At 41.4% G+C, this 22,628-nt stretch overlaps 1 protein-coding gene across 7 annotated transcripts in view; it reads left to right on the plus strand.

The window, feature by feature from the left end:
* KATNAL2 (katanin catalytic subunit A1 like 2) overlaps positions 1–22,628 on the plus strand; it is a 76,607-nt gene that overhangs the window by 37,658 nt on the left and 16,321 nt on the right. For 3 of the 7 annotated variants that reach the window (XM_041763440.1, XM_041763420.1, XM_041763448.1), the window contains exons 3-12: positions 1,365–1,531; positions 2,867–2,909; positions 5,832–5,949; positions 7,069–7,167; positions 8,636–8,734; positions 8,944–9,021; positions 12,458–12,556; positions 15,045–15,108; positions 15,531–15,649; positions 20,479–20,570. In XM_041763440.1, coding sequence (XP_041619374.1) covers positions 1,365–1,531; positions 2,867–2,909; positions 5,832–5,949; positions 7,069–7,167; positions 8,636–8,734; positions 8,944–9,021; positions 12,458–12,556; positions 15,045–15,108; positions 15,531–15,649; positions 20,479–20,570 — 978 coding nt within the window. Of the gene's footprint in view, positions 1–1,364; positions 1,532–2,866; positions 2,922–5,831; positions 5,950–7,068; positions 7,168–8,635; positions 8,735–8,943; positions 9,022–12,457; positions 12,557–15,044; positions 15,109–15,530; positions 15,650–20,478; positions 20,571–22,628 lie in introns of those variants that run through there. The other 4 variants (XM_041763430.1, XM_041763464.1, XM_041763456.1 and 1 more) reach the window with 4 other exon arrangements.

Here is a 22,628-nt window from a genome sequence, read left to right on the forward strand (position 1 = left end):
CAACCTCGTTTAAGAAAGTTCAAGCTTCTAACTGACCTGAATCTGGAGAAGGGAAGGGAGCATAATAAAAATAGTTTTCTCCTACCTTCCCAGATTGGAATCAAACAGAAGGAACTCTATCCTGTAGCAGGAATTCTTTTTTTTTTTTTGATGTAGCAGGAATTCTTAATCTGAAGTCCTGAGATGAAATCGTATGCTAATTTGTGCACATTTGCACATTTTTCAGGAGAGAGTCATTTTTTTAAAAGATTTAATTTATTTATTCATGAGACACACACACAATCACACACACGCACACAGAGGCAGAGACATGGGCAGAGGGAGAAGCAGGGGTCATGCAGGAAGCCCGACATGGGACTTGATCCCAAGTCTCCAGGATCACACCCTGGGCTGAAGGCGGCACTAAACCACTGAGACACCCGGGCTGCCCAGTCATTGGTTTTAATAAGAAGTCAGGAGCTACAAGTAAGACCTGGAAAATCTTTCCACTTTCGGAGGATTGTGAGACAAAGCATTTGTTTTTGTTGCTAAGACCTCTTAAGTCGGACAGCCTGACAACTGAACAAGTTACAAATGACAGCAGAGAACCCCTGGTGAAGACAGTACTTACATCCACAGTCAGCTGGTAGCATAATGTGTGACTGCAGAAAAAATTACCAGAAGTAATACATCCAAGCACATGATGTCTTCTGATACTAAATTTCCTCAATGATATTGACCAACATGTTTTTGGAATTTTCTTCAGAACTCATGACCTACTCTTTTGGTGGTAATTGAGTTGGGCAAATACCCACTTTTGGCTGAAAATAAGTAAAGGTAAAGCACAAAACATCTTCAATTAGTCGATTTTACTTATTTTACTTTTAAGTGTGTCCAAAAATGTTTTTTTTTTATTTTATTTATGATAGTCACACACACACACAGAGAGAGAGAGAGAGGCAGAGACATAGGCAGAGGGAGAAGCAGGCTCCATGTATCAGGAGCCCGATGTGGGATTCGATCCCGGGTCTCCAGGATCACGCCCTGGGCCAAAGGCAGGCGCTAAACCGCTGCACCACCCAGGGATCCCCCCCAAAAATATTTTGAACAATGATGACATCATTAGAGTAAGTCTATAGCTTCTTTCAACTGCCTTGAAAAACACTACATGGAGATACTTACTGAATGTGAGCCTCCTTACTCTACAGACAAACCTCATATATTCTAATTTTTTTCTTTTTTTCATATATTCTAATTTTCATCTAATGTATTAATATGAACTTACTATTTGCATTGAATATCTTTGGACTTGTCATGCCATTTTGCCTTTATCCATTTTACCCAGAGTTATTTTGTTTGTTTGTTTTCTTCTGTGAAATGGCCAGATATATCGATGCAGCCAATGCTTTGGAGCAAGAAACTAAACTGGGGTTACGACGATTTGAAGTTTGTGACAACATTGACCTTGAAACTATTTTGATGGAATATGAGAGCTACTATTTTGTGAAATTTCAGAAATACCCCAAAATTGTCAAAAAAGCATCAGACACAGGTACATGGCTATTTTCTAGAAATAAGGTTTTATCTCATCTTTAAGATTAGTTTTTCTTCCTCATTGTATACCCAGATAGATGCTACCACCATCCTGTACTGAAAGATTAGCCCAGAAAGACTGTATAGCCTCTATTAGATCCTGTACAGACAATGTAAATGTGATCGTCTGGGCAGTGGTGTCCCTATAGCCAGGTAGGCATTTGTTTGAGAAATATATGTTTTAGGTCAAGGAAAGCAAAATCCCAGCATATCACAGTTACTTTTTAGAATACCAACATTACTTTCATTTCTTTAGAGATGGAAAGAGCTGCTGGAAGAGGATAAATGACAGAAGACTTTTTTTTTTTGTTAGGAAGACCTATTGTCTATCTTGAAAATAACATGAAAATGAGTATTGGTGAAGCTAATAGCTCATGTATAGATAATGAAATGCTTTTGAGGGCCATCAATCCAGATAATGATCAATATAATGCAAAGACCCAGTATAGGTTAGCAGTCAAGGAGGCTGGCTGGAGGAAAGATCTAAAGTGAGGGCCCTATGCTTTGTAGTAACATTGACTTAGAAGTCTGTAAATGGGGGAAGTAATTATAAACCAAGGGAGATCATTGTTCTGTTTACAAGGCACTTGTTAAGCCACAGACTTTAACATTTCATGTGGGGACCAGGAAACCAAGAGGAATGTCAATTAAAAATAGCCAGGGGTGAATCTCAGAGCTGGAAGGGATATTTTATCTGAGTTCCTTCCCAGTGCAGGGTTCAGAGCTCCATGTCCTTGGCTGGCTGTTGGACCTGGGTTTTGGCAGAGAAAGCACTGACACCTAACCACTGAGCCACCAGGACTATTACTGACATGATCTAATTTCTAGATTGCTGGTTCTGATCTAATTTGGAACCATCATCTCCTGGGATCTGGGACATAATGCGTTTATTTTAAGGTAAACTGGCAGAGTGCAACTGATAAGTATTCATGCAATCATCCTGGTGTCCCACAGACCATAGCAAAATGGTGTCAAGTTCATGAAAACTTAATGAAATGGTACCTGTCAACTGGCCTACACTGAAGCTGCCACCAGGTCCATGGCTTCCAATATGTTTAATATCTGAGGGCTTTGGGGTCTTTCTCTGGGTGGAAATGCTTGGGAAACATGGGCTTCTTTCTCTTTGCTGGTAGTTTCGCTTCTTTCTACGTGAGAATAGCTTAGAGCTCCTGGATCCCACAAGGCGGTAGCACAAATTTTAAGAGTAATGTGAAAGGACAGACATTCTTGACAAATCACTTTCTCTTAAAAATTAAATTCTTTCCTTTTCCTCCCAATATTTGTTTTGCCACAGCAGAAAATAATTTACCACAAAGAAGTGGAGGGAAGACCAGAAGGTAAAGTGAATGGTAATTCATCTTGACCAATCCAAAAATAGGAGTTTGTGGAATCCCTTTCCAGAAGATTCTCCGGCTTAGCTTCATGTCTGTCTTCCAAGCAATTGCAGATTATGATTATCTGACCTTGGTGGACCCAGCCATGGGTTCCCCTCACATTACAGATGTCTAGGACCTGTGCCAATGTCTGTTGGTTCTCCTGGTTTTACCACCAATAACTGCATTCACTGGTGCTCTTCTGAGGCCCTGTGCTATGAAGAATACAGACCTCAGAAATGAAAAGATCCAGGTTCAGTTCCCGGCTCTGCTACTGACAAGCTTGCAGCAAGTTTCTGACACAATGTGAGGTCCCCATATGTAGGGAGCACTCATGCATGTTTCATGATAATCCTTTCAATAATGCTCTGCCTGAGGCCACCTTTGCTTTGTGCTGTTCTTTAGGAACAGTCTTATTGTTTTGACCAAAGTGTTATCCTTTTATTTATAGTTTCCACAAAGCTAGTGAGACTCTGACAATAAACAATAACTACTTTTGAACAGGAACAGTGAGGAGCATTTTAAGAGGCCAGCTTTGGCATGCATTTGGATTCTGATTATTTTTCAGCCACATGTTCATGCCTGGAACTTCCCCAGAATTCCCCACCTGGCAGAATAATCCATGAGCAAACGTCTTTTGAGCACTTTGCTTCTCTTTAGGGATAGAGCTTGACAGCTTGGGTGTCTTCAACTTCTCTTTGAGCAGACATTTGTATGTGGCAAGCATAGAGGTCAGATGGCAAGTAGTTGGAGTCAAGAAGGATCATTAGGAAAGTCAAGAACGCTGTTTATTTATAATTTTGTAATTGAAGATGGCTATTGAAATGAGAGGTTGTGTCATGAGACTGGTTATTCACAAATGAAAGTACCTTTTCCTAGTTTTAGCATCTAACACCAGAGAGCAAGCTCCCAGTTTACAGATTTGCAGGTGACCCAATGGAGGAATGGTTATTCAATGTGATGGATAATAGAATTAGGATGCCAGAAAATCTTGACAATTTGGAAGATGGGCCCTCAGTGAAATAAAGTGTAAGCTCTAGCCAAAGATTAATGACAAATAGCTCCCTCATTATGAAGCCAGGGACCCAGAAATTTGAGTTAACAGCAGATACAGTGTGAGTCAACACTGTGATGTGATAGCTAATGGGGTCTTGGGCCTCACTGATGGAAATATAGTATCCACAAAATAGGAGGTGACTCTATTCTGGTCAGAAGACAGTGGGCAAAGGAAAGGTGACCAGAATGAGGATAAATTTGGGAGCCAGGTAACCTTAGGAATCATTGGAGAAACTGGAGATGTTTTAGCCTGAAGAATGGAAGACTTGGGGAGGAAGTGCCCCTAGAACTACACAGTACCAGTCCTCACTCTCTAAAGAGGGACTAGGCCTTCTTTGTAAAATTCCACAGGGCACACCTAGGAGTGGCAACTAAAGTTACAGCAGGGCGAATTTGGTTCCATATTAGGAAGAATTCTATAATTGTTAGAGCTGACTGGAAATGAATTTCATTACTTTGCACATAAAGCACTTGTCTTTGATTATGTTCAAGCAAATCTGTGCATCACTTGCTTCTAAAGGGACATCAATAGTGGGAAAACAGGTTCCCAGCTCCCTGCCGGCTCAGCAATGTTAGGCAAGTTTAACTGTATATATCTATATGACCTCACTTCATTTAAATCAGTGCTATTCAAAAGGATTTGCCCTTGTAAAATGTTTGGTATTCATTTCCTAGATATTTCATTTTGTGCCAGCACAAGGTCTGAGGGACCAGCATTTTAATTTCTAATTTATAAATGTAAAACAAATGCAGTCTACCTCTCAGGTCACTTGCCCCAATGGGCCAACACTGGGGTCACCTTGTATGGACACTGGTGTTATTATTGGTTTGGGTCTGGAGAAATAGCTGCTCTCTGGGACCTCTTAGAACATGGGAGAAATGCTTCCAGTTGAACTCCTGCAAACACATCTCACACATAAGGACAAAGGAAATGAGGAAACCAAACAGCTTCTGATGTGGGAGTTCATGTTGTGCCCCCCACGCAGCCTCGCCTCTCTCTGATGTCATCTTCTATCTAACAATATTCCAGTACTGAACTTGGTGTCTCATTGTGAGGACCTAGTGAACAAATTTATTTTACCTTTGTGTTGATATATATAACATCTATGCAGTCAAACATATATATACTCTGGTAAGTGCCATGACCCCCAGCAGGCTCCCTTCCCAGTCAATACTCCCCATCTTCACCAGAGGTAGCCACTACTTGACTTCCCGCCCCACCAGTCTGTTTTGCTTTAAGTGAACATAATTTGGTGAACATTTGTTTTGCAAATATGAAGGTCTGTGACAATAAAGATGAGGTAAGGTTTGCTTCCTTTCCACAAGTCCCTTCTGTGTTGATGGTATACAGCATGATGAGAGATATTTTTAGTATACTCAGCACATGGGATCAAAACCACAGGCAAATCTCTAGGCTTCCTCCTTCCTCCCCACAACCTGCCCTCTGGTCTGCATATTGTTCTTTAAGGAAGGTGGAAGAAATATTGGAAGAATGCTTGCAAAGTCATGTGTTTTTGAGAATACAGAGCTATGTGCAGAAGGGCTGGAGCCAGGTGGTATGAGGGAAAATGAAGAGGGGGGTCAGGGGCCTCCAGGAGGAGGCGGGCCCTCTACTCTGGTCTTGGAGGAACCCAACAGGTAGACTGGAGCAAGTCAGAACCAGGATGGACAGGGTGGGAAGACAATGGAGATGCAGGGGCCTCATTGTGGCACATCTGCCTATATTTCTAGAACCCTTTTTTTTTTTAATGTGTGCCACAGAAGTTGTTTAATCACCTCAAATTAAGTGGTTAGAATAATTTCCTCCAAGGTCTTTGTTCTCTCCCCTAGGGTGATGAGCGACAGTTGTCAAAATCTTCCGAGGATCAGTCAGCAGCAGCCACGGTCCAGAACCACAGTGGGGAAGTCAGGGGATGCCAAATCCAACCAAAAGGAGCAACCTAAACAGGTCTCAACAGCTTTTCTTGGCATTGGTAAAATTGCAGGTGGCTGAGAAATAGCCCCAAGAAAAAAGTCACATTTATTTATTTTTTGAGGACCTATGTTTTTAGAATGCTGTGTGATTTTGCTAAATTGTAGATTTTCTTCCAGATTAAAATCACAGGCAAATATCTAGTTTTCCTGTTTCTTAATTTGAGTGGGAGGTCTCCTTCCTCCCTGCAGCCTTTCCCCTGGTCAGAGTGCTGGGTAATAGGCTTTGAAGGATGAGCCAGGGGGCCAGTAAGGACAGGGGGCCTGGTTACTACTCATTCCATTTGAAGTAACTGTAGGTGGCAAGTCTTCCTGTCCCAAAGCACATCCCTGGGCTCCTAGGATTAGGCCAGGGATAGTCTCCGGAACAGCTGGGTTTCTCCAAAGCACACATAGTTGGTTGCTACTCCAGACCTCCACACTGGACAATCTTGGGGACAGGGTGAGCAGCAGGAGGAGAGAGCCCAGCAGGTGGGTGAAATCAATGGATCCATACCTAGGACCTCCTCAGTTAGGACCAGCATATCAGCTTTCAGAGGAAAGAGAATCAATTGAAATTGTGAAAAGGAATGGGTTGAATGGATGTCAAAGATGTCTAGAAGGATAGAAAGGAGTCATCATGAAACAATTGTCAGAAGGAATCTCTCACTCTCAAGGAAGTTGTTCACTTCTGGCCATTGGAGTCTGACTCAGGTGGAAGGGAGGTGAAGGTCAGGCAGGAGAATCCCACGGGAGGCTGGTTGACTACTAACTCTGCTCCATCTCCAAACTCAGCCACTCCTGGCATCAAACACTTCTGGTCACAGGAGAAAAGACAAGCTAGTGAGTGGTTTTGGGCTGAGGCACAATAGTTTCCTCCATTGGAAAAGCTGCTTGGTGCCCATGGCTTCCAGTGACACTTCTTTCCCCATGGCACAGGCAGGCAGTGGATTCATCTTGTTGGCACTGCACAGATGTGTCTGAGTTACACATGGGGTTCCCATGTACTGAAATGATACCCAGCATGTGATTTTTGGATGGAGGGATAGGTAGTTTCCACCAGCATCTGGAACTTGCTTTCCACAGCTGACTTCTTGCTGTCTTCCTCTTTCTTCAGGAGGCTGTCAATAATTCTCACATGGAGAGTGCTGACTTTGGCTTGAGTATATCAGGAATCAACAAAGGCAATGGAGAAGAAAATGTCCGCCCACAAAAAGTAAGTGAAATTCATGAACCTAGTACCAAAAGGGGAAATCCCTTTTCATTCTAAAAAATGAAAATAAAAAATGTCATTTTTATCAAATAGAAAAGCTAAGATATAATAGTCAAAGTCTGGCTGTGAGGTGTGCTGAGAAGAGAGCTGGATGAAGAGTAGAAAGCCCTGGAATTCTGGTCTGAATCTCCTTTCTGGATGAGTGGTCTTAAATGAACTGCCCCGTCTCTAAGGAGCTCAGTCTCCCTAGTTGTAAACTCAGGGGTTTGGAAGAGATGGCTTCTAACATCAATGTGAGCTTAAAAGTCCTGTGATTGAAATGTTAAACGCTGGTGTTCTACATTATTGAAGGAGTCATGGTGGCATACTCATCCTTCTCCTCCCTGTCTGTGGTAGTTGACTAGTGGCACTTTTCCCGCTGGAGGTATGGCTCTAGGTTTTAATGTAATTTCATATGAACCATGAAACCTCAGTTGAAATAGGGTGGATCTTGTGCTTATTGGATATTTCTACCTGTTCCATAATGAACCTCATGTCTTGATTCACAAATAAGAGCTGCTCAAATAGAAAAGGCTTGGATTGGATGGATGTGGGCAAAGGGCAGGTTAAAATGGGAAGCAGTATCCACATGAACAGGTTCTTCTTGATTGTAACTTTCAGGCTTGTATTTCTTGTAAGAGCCATCTCTCTCTTTGGGTAAGTTCTCAGGTTACAGGACTTCCGATTTACCTCTGGCCAGCTCTTGGGCAAACGAAACTCCTGCTGTGTGTACTTGGAGGGGAAGCTGTGATCATCTCCCTGGAAGTCAGGGAAGCTCACGTGGGCTTGATCTGGCTCCTTGTAAGGGCCTCAACTATATGAGTGATTGCTGGAGATGATGGAGTGGAGAGCATCAGCATAGTGCCCAGCATATAATACACACTCAGTAAGTGCTGGCTACTGCTGTTGTTACTCATTTTTTGCAGGCATCCTTGCTTTTTCCTTCTGGTTGTAGGGGAGACGGGGCAGCATTGGGAGGAGTACAGGACACAGAGATCTGGGTTTAAATCCTGGCCTGGGACTCTACTCCGAGAATGTATATGAGAGTCAGTAAGGGGGAGCTATCATTACTCTTGCGCCAATGAGTTCTTCCTGTGTGTGGAATGTTTCAAAGGACCAGACAATGTGGGGGAGCTCGGCCTGTAAGGAAACAGATGGAGTGGTGTCAGGAACGGAAAAGTGCTTGTGAATTTTCATTCAAATCAGCTTCATTCTGAAGAGTATATCTGCAACTTAATTTTTCCTTTTTCCTGGAGGGCCCAACTTGAGGAAATCATCTCCTTCATTATTAGTGCAGGTTCTTTTTAAAGCCTCACTTAAGTTTGCCCTACATACCAAGGTACATGAATGTGTCTTGATTTATGAAGCTGAGCTATTAGGGAGAGTCTTCCCTCATGTTTTAATGGCATAAATAACGATTACTCCCTTTCAGGGCCAAATCATTGACTTCCGAGGGCTGCTCACAGATGCCATCAAAGGAGCAACCAATGAACTTGGCTTGAACAGCTTTGACTGTAACCCAGACCCCTCAGTAAGTGGCTAAGATGTGACATTCATCTTGCAAACTACCAACATCTAGACGAAGTTCAGAAATATAAGTTTGAGTCCAGAGAAACCTTGAGATCAAGTCGAAGGTCACAGCAAACTACCACCACTTAATGTCACTGAGATCCGTGCCCTGCTTTGCTTCCTAAATTATGAGCAATATTGTAACGTAAAGCTTTCTGTTCCCATTGTCAGGAACGATTGTTGAAACCTCTGAGTGCATTTATTGGCATGAATAGTGAGATGCGAGAATTGGCAGCCATGGTGAGCCGGGTAAGATCTGATATTCAATTCACAAATTTACAGAGGCGGACTGGGGCTCCTGGAGCATTGTGGGCTGCTTCTTTTATTAATAACAATAAATATGATAATTTATTTATAAAGTGCCCCAACTTGCAAAGGCACTCATATTGTTTAGAGGCACAATAATGCATGATAAATAAATTATAGAATCATAAAATTACAATACAAAAAGCCCACCATCTCACTACAGAGGCCAAGAAAATCAAAAGGGAAAAATACTTAGAAGGGAAGGGACAGGTGAAAGGTTTTAGAGCAGAGCCAAGAGTTGAGGAAAGAAAGCCTCTTAAAGAAGGCAAGAGCATGTCTGTGTCTTGGTTAAACAGTTAAAGTTTAGAAACAGAGATGTTGGGAGTCTGATGATTTCATAATTGGAAATTTCCATGCAAAATAAGATTTGCAGGAAAGAGCTTATTGACCAGACTACTGATTTTTAAGCTTACCCTTCAGAACTTATTTGTTGTTTATTTATTTTATTTTCTTATTTTTTTAAAATTTAAATTCAATTAGCCAACATATAGTACATCATTAGTTTCAGATGTAGAGTTCAGTGATTCATCAGTTGCACGTAACACCCAGTGCTCATCCCACCACATGCCCTCCTTAATGCCCATTTCCCAGTGACCTCATCTCCTCACTCACCTCACCTCCCTTACCCTCCAGAATTTAAAAGCAGTGAAGTTTCACAGTTAACAACACTGGCTCTAGAATCAAGTGACCTGGATTTGACTTCTATATCCTTCTCTGTGTAGCTGTGTGACTTTGAGCATGTTCCTTGGGAACAGAATAGATTCCTGAGTTATAGGGTACTTATCTGATATCCAGCAACCTCATATTTAATGAAAGACTGAAACCTGGGCAGACTCAGGGAGATGTTTTATATGATCCAAAAAATGCACAGCTCTTCTGCAGTAATTAAGGGGTTCCCTAGCTCTGGCAGTTCAGTTCAGCAGCTGTTACTGCACCTATTAGGTATCAAGCACATGCTGGGGGCTGGAAACACAAAGATGTGAATGATATCAGGTCCTTGCCTTATAAGAGTCTCTCAACCCATGGGTAAGGTGTACTGGGAAAACATAAAGGAGGGGTTGTTTTGTGCCAAAGGTTAGGGAAAGCATTAGGGAAGAAGATACATTAAAAATAGGCACATGCAAAAGCACAAGAGGGAGGGTAGAGGGTTCTGGGCCAAGTAACATACCTGTGAAATTGTACAGCTTAGAGCTGAATGAGCCACAAGGAGTGATGGGGAATGGGGCTACAGAGAGAGGCCAGAGTTCCTGAGTAATGAGCATAGTGAGGGCTAGCCTGGGGCTGGAAGTGGCCTATAGGACATGGGGAAATCTTTGAAAGGTGTCCATCGGAGAGTGGGATACTCAAATGTGCTTTCAGTTTGTCCTGATGACAGCGTGGCAGATGAATATCAAAGAAATGGTGATGAAGAGACCAACTCTCAAGTTATCACTAGTGAGGGAGGATGAGGTCTGAGTCCAGTTGTGGTAATTAGAACGCAAAGGAGAGCAGAGAAAAAAATTATTTATGCCCATAAAAATCAATAGTCCCAGGCAGCCCAGGTGGCTCAGCGGTTTAGCACCACGTTCAGCCTGGGGTGTGATCCTGGAGACCTGGGATCGAGTCCCACATCAGGCTTCCTGCATGGAGCCTGCTATTCCCTCTGCCTGTGTCTCTGCCTCTCTCTCTCTATCTCTGTCTCTCTCTCTCTCTGTGTGTCTCTCATGAATAAATAAATTTATTTTGTGGTGGTGACAGAGTTGTAGAGGAGAAGTAGCCTGAAATATTCCACTGGGCATCTTTCCTATAGTACCAAGGGAAGCAGTCATCCAGTCTCTGCTAGAATGCTTACAGTGATGGGGAGATCACCACCTCCCGACTGATAGCTTTTGTTGCTATAAGGAGGAACTTCCTTTTTTTTTTTTTTTAAGGAGGAACTTCCTTCCTGTTGGGCAATTAAATACTGGCTTGTGGGACTCAATGTCAGCTCTAGTAGGGGGCAAGAAATATGGCTCTGATCTATGGATGCTTTGAATTCCAAGGTCCATGAATCCCCACTCTATGCGAAGCTTTTCCTAACAAAGTGTGGTAATAAGAATGTGAGTGGGTGGTGGGCTAGCCTGCAGATTCACAATCTAAAGGTAGGGGGGATTCTCCCAAGATTCTGGAAGATGGAGGCCTTTCTCTGTCGTCATATCAATGGATCATGCCTGTTAACGTAGGACCCAAATCACTTGTTATGAGTACTTTCTCTAATAGAAATGGCAGCCATGGTGGAGAGATGTGGGAGGGCAGGGGACAGGGATGGGGAAGTAACATCTCACTAACATTGAAAAAACATATTTTTTAATATTTTGAACCATGTGTATGTATTATTTATTTAAAAATTAGATAAATACAGGGGTGCCTGTGTGGCTTAATTGGTTAAGCATGTGACCCTTGGTTTTGGCTCAGGTCATGATCTCAGGATCATGAGATGGAGGCTTGTGGTGGAGTCTGCTTGAAGAGTCTCTCTCTGCCCCTCCCCCCAACCACATGCACACACATACTCTCAAATAGATAAATGAATGTTAAAAAAATGAAATAAATATACACATAGTTTCCAGATTGTTCTGTAGTCACTCTGAATGACTTTTAAAAGGAAGCTTTTCGCAATGTAACACTCTAAATACTCAGTATGCTTGGAACAGCTCCTACTGAGAAAGGCCCTGAGTGGCTGTTCCAAGGCGTCTTGTGGAATTGAAGTTTGGAAACTGTAAATTAGTTATTAATAAAAGCTACCTTAATTGATTGCCCCAGATGGTTGCTACAGGGCTCCACCAAAAAAGGGCAAACTGCACTTTTGCTTGCTTGTTGGCTTCCTCGAATTTTGTAGAAGCAATTGTTCCTGATGGAAAGTGGGGAAAGATCACCAGGGAAAAAGAGAAATTGGTTTCAGAGAAGCATTATCTCTTTTAGGCCACAGATTAAGAAAGCATTTGTGAGATCAAGGAGCAAAGCGAGGCCAGGTGCTGGCTAGGAACTCTGTTTTGCCATAAAAGCCCATGTAATTTGAAGGCATATTCTGTAGCTTCTTTGATTACAGTCATAATTCAGCATGGTTTGCTATTGACTGAAGACAGGTATAGTCTGTCGTTAGGAGATTTTGTTCCCTCTTACAATTTCCATATTATATCATCAATCTCTTCTTTGGGGAAAATCACTGAACATGTTCATGGCATCCATTTGGTGAACTAGCCCATAATTACAACGTGTATATGTACATATATCTAATGTGAAAAGTTTTTTATCACCAGCACTTTATATCCTATTGTAAGTCAAGTATCCTGCTGTTCCTGTGTTTATTACAGCTGCAGAGGAAAACATTAGTTTTAACAAAATGATCACATGTGCATTGCAGGACATTTATCTCCATAATCCAAACATCAAGTGGGATGACATTATCGGACTCGACACAGCCAAGCAGTTAGTCAAAGAAGCTGTTGTGTACCCTATAAGGGTAAGGATGGGAAGCCTCTTGGGGCTTGTTTCTATTCATTATCCACTGGACCGACTGTATGTCATGCACCTGTCAGGAAGAGAAGGACAGGATGTTCTTCTGTCATCGAGTTAACTTTTTGCCTGCGTCACAATATTTGGTTAAACACTGGAGTACCAAGGCCCGGTCCATTGTAGGCAATTTGAAATCGTGTCACATATTGGTTCAAGGCAGAGGTCTGTTCAAGTGATTATTTAAGATCTAAGATTGTAATATATATGATTTGTTAGTTACTATAGATTGTTTTGAATAGCCTGCCTCCCTCAAAATATACTTATTATAGTAGAAATACCTCTTGTAGGAGAGGGCCTCTTACTTTGTTCCTATAGATCTTACGCCCCTCCCTCTCCATCTTCTGGGGTTTTGCTTTTCATTTTTTGTAAAGAATAGACAGCCCCTTCTAGGGCACTGGCCAGTAAAGCCATCGTGTAATGCTCATTGCTTTTTCCCGATAAGTCTTTGTTCAGAGTGGTTCACTAAACAGGAAGGAGAATAGAAAAATAAGAATTTCTATGTTGGGTTTACAACTGTGTGATGAGAAAGTCTGGGTACCACATAGCTTTGGCTGTATGACACACCACCCCAAAACTTCATGCCTTACTCTGCACAAATAAATGACTGTGTACAGTTGTAGCTGTAGACAATCTGGGCTGGGCTCAGTGGGGCCAGCTCATCTCTTTTCTATGTGGTACTGGGCTCACTCACATGTCTGGGGCATCAGCCAGCATGACCAGGAAAGCTGGAATAGATGGGATAACTGAGACTTTTCTCCATGTGCCTCTCATCCTCCAGCAGGCAGGCCTGTCTTCTTCCTGTTGGTGGCACAGGCTTCCTGGACAGAAGCAAGAAAGGGCCAGTCACAATCCAACAGCATTTCCCAGGTCTCTTCTTAGAGTCCTTATATTTTTTCTTTCTTTCTTTTCTTTCTTTCTTTCTTTCTTTCTTTCTTTCTTTCTTTCTTTCTTTCTTTCTTTCTTTCTTTCTTTCTTTCTTTCTTTCTTTCTTTCTTGATTCTATTTATTTATTCATGAGAGACACAGAGAGAGAGAGAGAGGCAGAGACACAGGCAGAGGGAGAAGCAGGCTCCATGCAGGGAGCCCGACATGAGACTCAATCCCAGGAGTCTAGTTTCAGCCCTGGGCTGAAGGCAGGCGCTAAACCGCTGAGCCACCCGGGCTGCCTGAGTCCTTATATTTTCAAGTCCCTTCTTATATTTGCTGATATCTCATTGGCCAAAGTCACAAGGCCAACTCCAGGCTCAAGTTGTGGAGAAATACACTCGGTCTCTCAGTGGAAGGAGCTGCAGATAATTTTTGGCCATTTTCTGGAACCTCCCGCAGTCAAGATAACACGTTTATTATATTAAAAAATCTCTTTACTCTTACCAGGGAGCCCACGAAGCCCATGATTTTTGGCTGCTTCTATTCAAATGAGACAAAAATCAATGATTTTTGATCGTCTTTCCCCACCTCTTTCTTCCTGTGTTCAGACACAGGTGAAAGAAATATACTGGTATTCAGAATTAGTAGAAATTCATTGACCCTTTCCTCTCAGTGACTCTACAGTAAAAGTCTTCTGGGAAAGGACAGAGCACCTCATTGAAACCCTGGATAGGTTATCTCCATGGAGTGAGAAGCTTTGTAAGTGATGGCATCGAGAATTTGGTATAGCATCAGCAAGAACCTAATAGCTAGTTATAATTTTACTATTGTTTTTCCTTCTCTCTTGTTCTCCATCATCTCTTTCTGCCCTCCAAGGCTGCCTGAATTTGACCTAATGGGAGAGAACCACTGAAGTCCATGCATGTCTTGTTTGAAGTCAGTATCTCATAATACATTCAGCATCGAATGTTCCCAACTTCTTAATCAAGCTTTGCCACAGCTTTGTGCTTTATTCGCAGGCACCTTTGTTTGTTGGGTTAAGTGTTTATCTTAGAGGGCATTCCTGGTTCCCAAAGTTAAAAGATTGCCAAATACCCTGTATATAGAACTCTGGGGGAAATGATGTTATGTTTGCAGGAAAAATACCTACATATGCCTTTCTTTTCCTTAAAAAAAAATCGCTCTTTTTGGGGCACCTGGGTGGCATCTGCCTTTGGCTCAGATTGTAATCCCTGGGCCCTGGGATTGAGTCTCGCATCAGGCTCCGTGTACGGAGCCTGCTTTTCCCTCTGCCTACATAAATCTCTGCCTCTTTGTGTTTCTCATGAATAAATAAGTAAAATCTTTTAAAAAAAATCGCTCTTTTTAAAAAGCCACAAAAATTAAACCAGGCATTGCTATTGAGTGCAAAAGGAAAACTGGGATAAATAACATGAAGAAGTGGGCAGCCGTAAGAAAAGGCTTGACTCTTTGAGTTGAGCTGTGTATCAGTCCAATTTCATTCATTTGTCTGTGCAAACGGCTGACATCCTGATACCAAACCTCATTTTTGTTCCTTGTTTCCATAGTACCCACAGCTGTTTACAGGAATTCTTTCCCCCTGGAAAGGACTACTGCTCTATGGCCCTCCAGGTAAAGGAATCTTTATGTTTTAGTCTTTTTTTTTTTTTCAGATTTTATTTATCCACTTGGGAGAAAAAGTCAGAGAGAGAGAAAGAGAGAATGTATATGAGCAGAAGGGAGGGGCAGAGGGAGAGGGAGTAGCAGGCTCCCCACTGAGAAGGGGGCGCAACATGGGGTTCTGATCCCAGGACCCTGAGATCATGACCCAAGCCAAAGGCAGACGCCCAACTGACTGAGCCACCCAGGTGCCCCTCTGTTTTGGTCTTGGTATTAAGTGTGTATGCAGAGTTGTACTACCTATCCTCATTCAGGACTGGGGCTAATGACCACTGGGTAACTACCTCCTTTTTAACCTGTGAAACTGACTTGTGTATGTGTGCAGAGGCATGGAGTTCATGTGTCACTCACGTTTGCTCCCCATGTGTCTCTAGGGACAGGAAAGACTTTGCTGGCCAAAGCTGTGGCCACGGAGTGCAAAACAACCTTCTTTAACATTTCTGCATCTACCATCGTCAGCAAATGGAGAGGGGATTCAGAAAAACTTGTTCGGGTAGGAATTCTTGATTTTGTTTTTTGTAGAATAAGTTCCAGCAGGACATAGTGGTACAAAATGATGATAGAGCTTATTTGTTTTAAAATGATTTATATGTTAGAATTTATCCTGGATCTTGATTACCAAAAGCCCAGGAGATGGACTGACTATTATGTGTGGATATTAATCCTGTCCCCATCAGCAAAACACCATCTCCTTTCTTCTGGGAACATGACCTATAGTCCTTTTTTGATTCACGTGGCTTAGCAGTGGAAGCTGGGACAAAGGTTGTTTATGAAGTGGAATATTTTTTTTCTTCATTCAAGAACCATCTATTATTAAACATGTGCAGTATATTCGGTTAACATTTATTGAGAGGCTACTACTATATGCTAGTCCCTACAATAAATACTCTCACAAAGAATCAAGAAATTGAAAACAATTATTTTTTTCAGATGCTCTGAGCAACTTTCCCCCACAGTGCCCCATAGCCTTACAGTTTTCTTCCTCTCCTTAGGAGAGAAATATAAAATATATTTTATGTAAAATATAATATAAAATTATATTATAAAATTTTACTATACTTTCCAGTCACCTTATGAGAACTCCTGTTATGATTTATGCCTCAGTGTAAGGTGGGCCCTTCTCAGAAATCCTGTTAAACTGTTGAATTCCGTAGAACAACTGGTTAGGTAATCAATACTAAGTCAATGTAAATACAATATATTTTCTGAAAGGAATTTACTCTAAAATATTATGCTTAAGTTACATTCCCTTGGATGACTCATTTCTAAAATATTAAGGCTTACTTGAAAGTCATAGTAGAATATTCTTATAGGATTGATTTACCTAAAATGATCCATTCTTTATTTCTTTGATACTTTTCTCTAGTTACTTCAAATGTGTAAATTTTTATGAATTTTATCACCCCTTCAAGACTGTAATTTGTCTTGTAATTTTGGAAATCCATGTTGACATCTGTTTCATTGTTCTTTGAGTCTTACTGCCAGGTCCAAAGGTGGGGTGTGAACTTACCTGTTCCTAAATTTGTGGGTTCTGTGTGATTCTAGTTGACTTGATTTCAATTAGCTAAAATCCAACTAACTATATAAAATCTTCATCAGCCTGAAGACTTATTTTTTTAACATTCCATTTCTATGTGCTGAGGAACAATAAAACTTTTACAAGATGCCCCCTGAATCAGTTTAGATTCATCTCCTGTCATGAAAAGTGGTTTTTACAACTTTAAGCACAAAACACTGCAAAATGCTCAAAGAAAAATTACATTATGTTCCCTGGACAGGACTTCTCTAAACAGAAGAAGAAATTCAAATATTTTATGAATATTTGTTTCAGAGAAAGGGAGAGTGAGAGCAAAAGCGCAAGCATGAGCATGGGAAGAGGCAGAGGAGAAGCAGACTCCCCACTGAGCAGAGAGTCTGACTCAGGGCTCAATCCCAGGACCTCGGGATCATAGCCTGAGCTGAAGATAGATGCTCAACTGACTGAGCCACCCAGGCGCCTGTTTTATGAATATTCTTAATGAAAATAGAAACCACTACAAGAATTGTTTTGTTTAATGTTAGATAGCCAGAAAAGTCATTTAACAAGGACTCTCCATTCTGCATGAGCATTTTAGTCACTTAAATTTTCCTTTGCTTCAGTATAATTTTGTTAGAATTCTAAGGATGAGGAAAAGATTCCTCCCCCAATCTCTCCCCTTCCTTTACCATATATTTAAAAAATAATTAGTATTGGGGTGCCCAGTGGCTCTGTCAGTTAAGCGGCTGATTCTTTATTTTGGCTCAGGTCATGATCTCAGAGTCCTGGGATCCAGCCCTGTGTTAGGCTCCATGCTCAGCAGGGAATTTGCTTAAGGATTTTCTCCCTCTGTCCCTCCCCCCACTCGCGCGCGCACTCTCTCTCTCTCTCTCCAAAATAAATAAATAAATCTTTTTTAAAAATAGTATTTTTGAAAAAAAGGGGGGGGGTACAAAAGGGCATATAGACCCCTGAGCTCTCTCCCCACAGGCAACTACTGTAGTTTGCTAGTGCAGTCTTCCAGAACATGTATCTATATATTAATGCCAACAACTTCATCTATATCTCCCTTCCTTATTAAATACAAGTAGGAACATACTACACATACCCTCTATATGCCTTTTGGTTTTTTTCCACACTCAACAATATAACTTGGCTGTTGTTGCACACTATTATAGACAGAACATGTTCTTTTATAAATCTGCACAGTATTTCATTGCCTGCATATACTAAAACGTATTTAACTAGTCTTTTTCTTTTCTTTTTTTTTTAAAGATTTTATTTATTTATTTATTTATTTATTTATTTATTTATTTATTCATTCATTCATTCATGAGAGACACAGAGAGAGAGAGGTAGAGACACAGGCAGAGGGAGAAGCAGGCTCCATGCAGGGAGCCTGACATGGGACTCGATCTTGGGTCTCCAGGATCACGCCCTGGGCTAAAGGCAGCGGCTAAACTGCTGAGCCACCCAGGCTGCCCTGACTAGTCTCTTCTTAACGGACATTTAGGTTGTTTCTAGTCTCTTGTTATCACAGACACAGCTACAGTAAACCATCTTACTATATATATATGTCATTGCATACATAGTAGTGTAGGACAATTTCTCTGAAGTAGAGTTGCTAGGTCAGAGAATAAAAAATCACTGATTGCCAAACTGCCTGACAACAGCATTGCACCAGTTTACACATCCATCAGCGATGTGCATGTTTGCTTCGCCTTCCCTGGCTAACACAAATTTAAAAATCGTTGTCGATCTGATAATGAAATTAATTTTTCAGTTCTCAAATATACATTTATTTAATTCTGAATGAACTTGAGCATCTTTTTATAGGTTTGTATTTATATTCTCTTTTTTTCTGTGAAATGCATTTTTGGTTGAATATTTAAAAAAATAATTCAAGAGGAAAACAGATAACCTCTGTTAACCTTGAAGGATCTTATCTTCTATCCTTTCAGATATTATTTTCTGAGCTCTTTGAAAGATCCTCACCTGGAAAATCTTGGTCATGCTGTTAAGATCTTTACTATCAAGCTTTCAGATAAAGAGAGCCCTTCAGGACCTTCCCCTAAATCAGAGACTCTTTCCTACCATTTGATTCTCTTTCTATTCCAATTAAAAAGTTATTTATAGGGAACCCTTGGGTTATGTTCCTCCCTCCCCTCCTAATGTTCGTGCCTCCTAGGAATTGATGCTATTGAATAGTTGAGTGGTCTCTTTAGCAAATGCACACACCTGTTGGTGCTTACATCTTTCAACACTGTCCCTCTGCCCCCTAATCATATGATTTAACTTCCTCCAAGTACTTTTCAAAATTTTAGACTAATGCTTCCGAGCACTTATCTGGAATTCTATATATTCTCTGGCACTGGAAAGAGCAGCGGTATGGTCAATATGGAGACATAGGCTCCATATGTGGTTCTCCTTCCAATTAGATGTTTGGTCTTGTAGAACCTCTTGGTCTTTCTGCACATTAGGGAGCACCTAAAAAACATGTATGCTTCTATTAAAGAGTTCTGATATTCTACTTTTCATTGGGTAGATTGATGCTGTTGTAGTCATCCTTAATATCAGTTATATTTGGGCTTCTTTTTTTTGTGATAAGAAAAACAATTACTGGCTTCTAATGAGAGGGTCTCTATTGTATCTAAAAGGCATTTGTGATGCATGTCCCAGCATTGACACTGTTCTCTCAGTTCATTAGGCTGAGCCAATTGTCTTGGCCGAATGAAATAGGATTCTGTGAAAGAAAAATACTTGAGGATGAGCATGGATGCACCATACGTGCAAGCAGTGGTGAAGGTGAGGAATTTCCACTCAGTGACAGGGAGACCTGTAAGGTATAACCTGCCACTACTCATGAAAACCGCAATTTGGCCTTTTCTGGGCTCTTCTCCTATTTATTCTGTGATGCTTTGCTAGTGCTAAGTGACATGGAGAATAAATCCCCTATGCCTATTAAAGAACCTCTATTCTTTTCTAAATCTCTACTGCTTTCTCCGATCAACCAGTGAAGAATTGTATATGGTGCTCAAGAGATCAGTTTCAAGGTTAAAAAAAAAAGGTTTAGTTTTTTATACTCTTTTCATCACCACCACATCTCCCTTTAGAGCTCTTTATTTTGTTTTTATATGTCTGTTCTTTTGCTGGCTGCTTTCCTGTTCTTGTACAGTCTATAATATTTTATTTTGGAATGAAACATTTTATTCAATTGGGAATTGCTTTCAAGTACCTGAGCCTACCAAACAACAGTGTTTGGAGTTATATGGGGACCCCATGGAGTAATTTGGAGAGCAGAAAGGAGCAAAATTTTTCAGCCTTGTTACCCATGACCCGAACTGTATCCTCTTCCTATAGTTCTTCCTTCTGAGAATAACCCTCATTGTCCCTAAAGGTTAAAGGAAAGTCATCAAATGACTTTACACATTCCAAGGCTTTTGTGTCCATGTGGAACATGTGATTGGCAGGGAGTCTCAGGGGCTACCTAACTGACTAGAAGCTCAGGAACTGAGTTTTATCTTAAGCTCTCCCACTTATGATTAGTAATCCTTAGCTAACCACTAACTCTCTCTGGCTCTAATTTTATCAAGTGATAAATGGAAATAATTGCACCATCCATGGGGTTGTGCTAAGGAGAAATAATTGCAAAGATCATAAAGTTATTATGAAAGAACAGAGTACTTAATATTTATTTATATATGCTTAATATTACAGCCATCCTAAGCTTTTAATCTCTGGGAGCATATGTGAACTTTAACTTAAGTATATCAGTTTGAACCTGTGGTTGCTTTTCTCCCAACCAGGTGTTATTTGAACTTGCCCGCTATCACGCCCCCTCCACCATCTTCCTGGACGAGCTGGAGTCAGTGATGAGTCAGAGAGGCACGGCTCCTGGGTAACAGGGTTTTTTTTGTTTTGTTTTGTTTTGGTTTGGTTTTTTTTTTGGTCATCACTTCTCCCCTCTTGTAAGTGTGTTTGATGGTCGGAAGCTCATCGACATTTACCAGCAGAATGAGCCTATTAATAAGCCCACAAATTTTCTGCAGACACATGGAAAGGTCTTTAAATTAGATCCTGTTAACTGAATAGCTGATTTAAGTAGTTTTTATAACCGGAGGAAATGTCATCCTCCCTCCCCCTTTCCCCACAGAGTGGTTTTCAGGCCTGAAGATCACCCAGCCCCACAATCCCAGGCTGCCATAACGGTCTTGCTGGCTCAAAATAGCTGCCTGTGACCACCTCCTCTGGAGCCAGAGGGGCTGCCTGTGGGGAACGGGGCTACAAAGGCCAAGTCCCAAGAGGAAGCCCTTGACAAGGTGTGTGAGGCCAGGGAAGCCACCACTTCTCTGTGACATCAGCCACAGTTGTGGCTCAGCTTGTCTGATTTTACATCTGTCACATATGTTATCTCTAAAGATTAAATGTCCACTAATGTCCCCTGTAGGAAAGAACACATCTCAGACTGCAATGAGCCTGCTGTGTGTGTGTACGTGTGTGTGTGTGTGTGTGTGTGTGTGTGTGTGTGTTAAAGTCTTTTTGTCTTCATCAGAAGTATTCTTCTTTGAAACTTTTTACTAAACCTGGCTTGGAAAAATAGGTCTCTGGGAAATCTCAACGCAGCTGCATTTTTTAATGGCCTCTAATGATCCATCATCAAGGCAGAGCTAATAGTAATAAAAGGCAAATATTTAGCTTCTTGGACATATAACTACAATATAATTTATGAAATTTTACTTATTGAAGATCATTTTCCTAACAGAAGAGGAACCATTAAGATGCACCCAAGAGGCATGGCATTGATGGCATTGATTTAAATGGGACAATTGCCATGGCTTAATGGGTGCTAGGCAGCTAGGCTGGGACACCCTGTCTCTTTCTACAGACAAGTGCATAAGCACCCAGCTGGGCACCCACAAGACAGACCACCCTAGTGGTCATTCCCTCTGCGAAGACCCAGCCCACCTGGCCTGCCTTATTATTGTTATCTGTGCACTTGTTCTTCCGTTCGCTTTGTTGATCTCCATTTCTAGGGTTCCCCACAGCTTTGAAAGTGTGCATTAGTAGACTTCATCAGCTATCTTTGAAAGTGCTCCAGGTTTTGAGCTGAATGTCAGCTTCCTTGTCTGGAACTTGAACTCGAAAACTAGAGTCTTCAAAGGATCAGGGAATAAGGGCAGGTGCTCTGAAGACTTCTTGGGTCATATGATGTTAAAAGAATAATCATGAGTGAATGCTAAATAAATATAAAACTACCCCGTGAGACTGCCCTTTCTCTTAGAAAAAGGTTGTATGATAGTGAGCAGCACAGTTTTTAAAAAACACATGCCTAATCTATGCTGCCACCATTCGTATGCAGAGATGAGAGGCTGAATGTTGTATTGTCCAAGAAGGGCATTTTGGGGGCATCTGGGTGGCTCAGTGGTTGAGCATCTGCCTTTGGCTCAGGTCGTGATCCTAGGATCCCAGGATTGAATCCCACATTGGGCTCCCTGCATGGAGTCTGCTTCTCCCTCTGCCTATGTCTCTGCCTCTCTGTATGTCTCTCATGGATGAATAAGTAAAATCTTTTTTTTTTTAAGAAAGGCATTTTTTATCGTCAATCTATATAAGTGAGGAGGAAGGAAAGCCTGCTGAACATGGTCAGTATTTAGAGCCAATTTAGATTGTTTGGTCCTGTAGTGAGCTCTTTCTTGGTGGAAGGGTCTTTGGCCATGGTGGAAGTAGGGCTCAGAAGGTGAATTTGCACAGAAGATAGCCCTCATCTGCTGTGCTAGGAAAGCATACTTTCCACGTCATTATCTTGCCTCTTATTAGACAAGAATGCAACAGATTCATTGTAGTAGCTCATCTCTCTTCTTCAGTAGATTATATCCACAAGTTATACTAAAAGAAATGCTGTGTATAAAAGTACATTCATGTCTGCTGTAGAAATGAAAGGATTCTTCTCAATTAT

Source organism: Vulpes lagopus, chromosome 1 (assembly GCF_018345385.1).
Source record: "Vulpes lagopus strain Blue_001 chromosome 1, ASM1834538v1, whole genome shotgun sequence".
NCBI lineage: Eukaryota > Metazoa > Chordata > Mammalia > Carnivora > Canidae > Vulpes > Vulpes lagopus.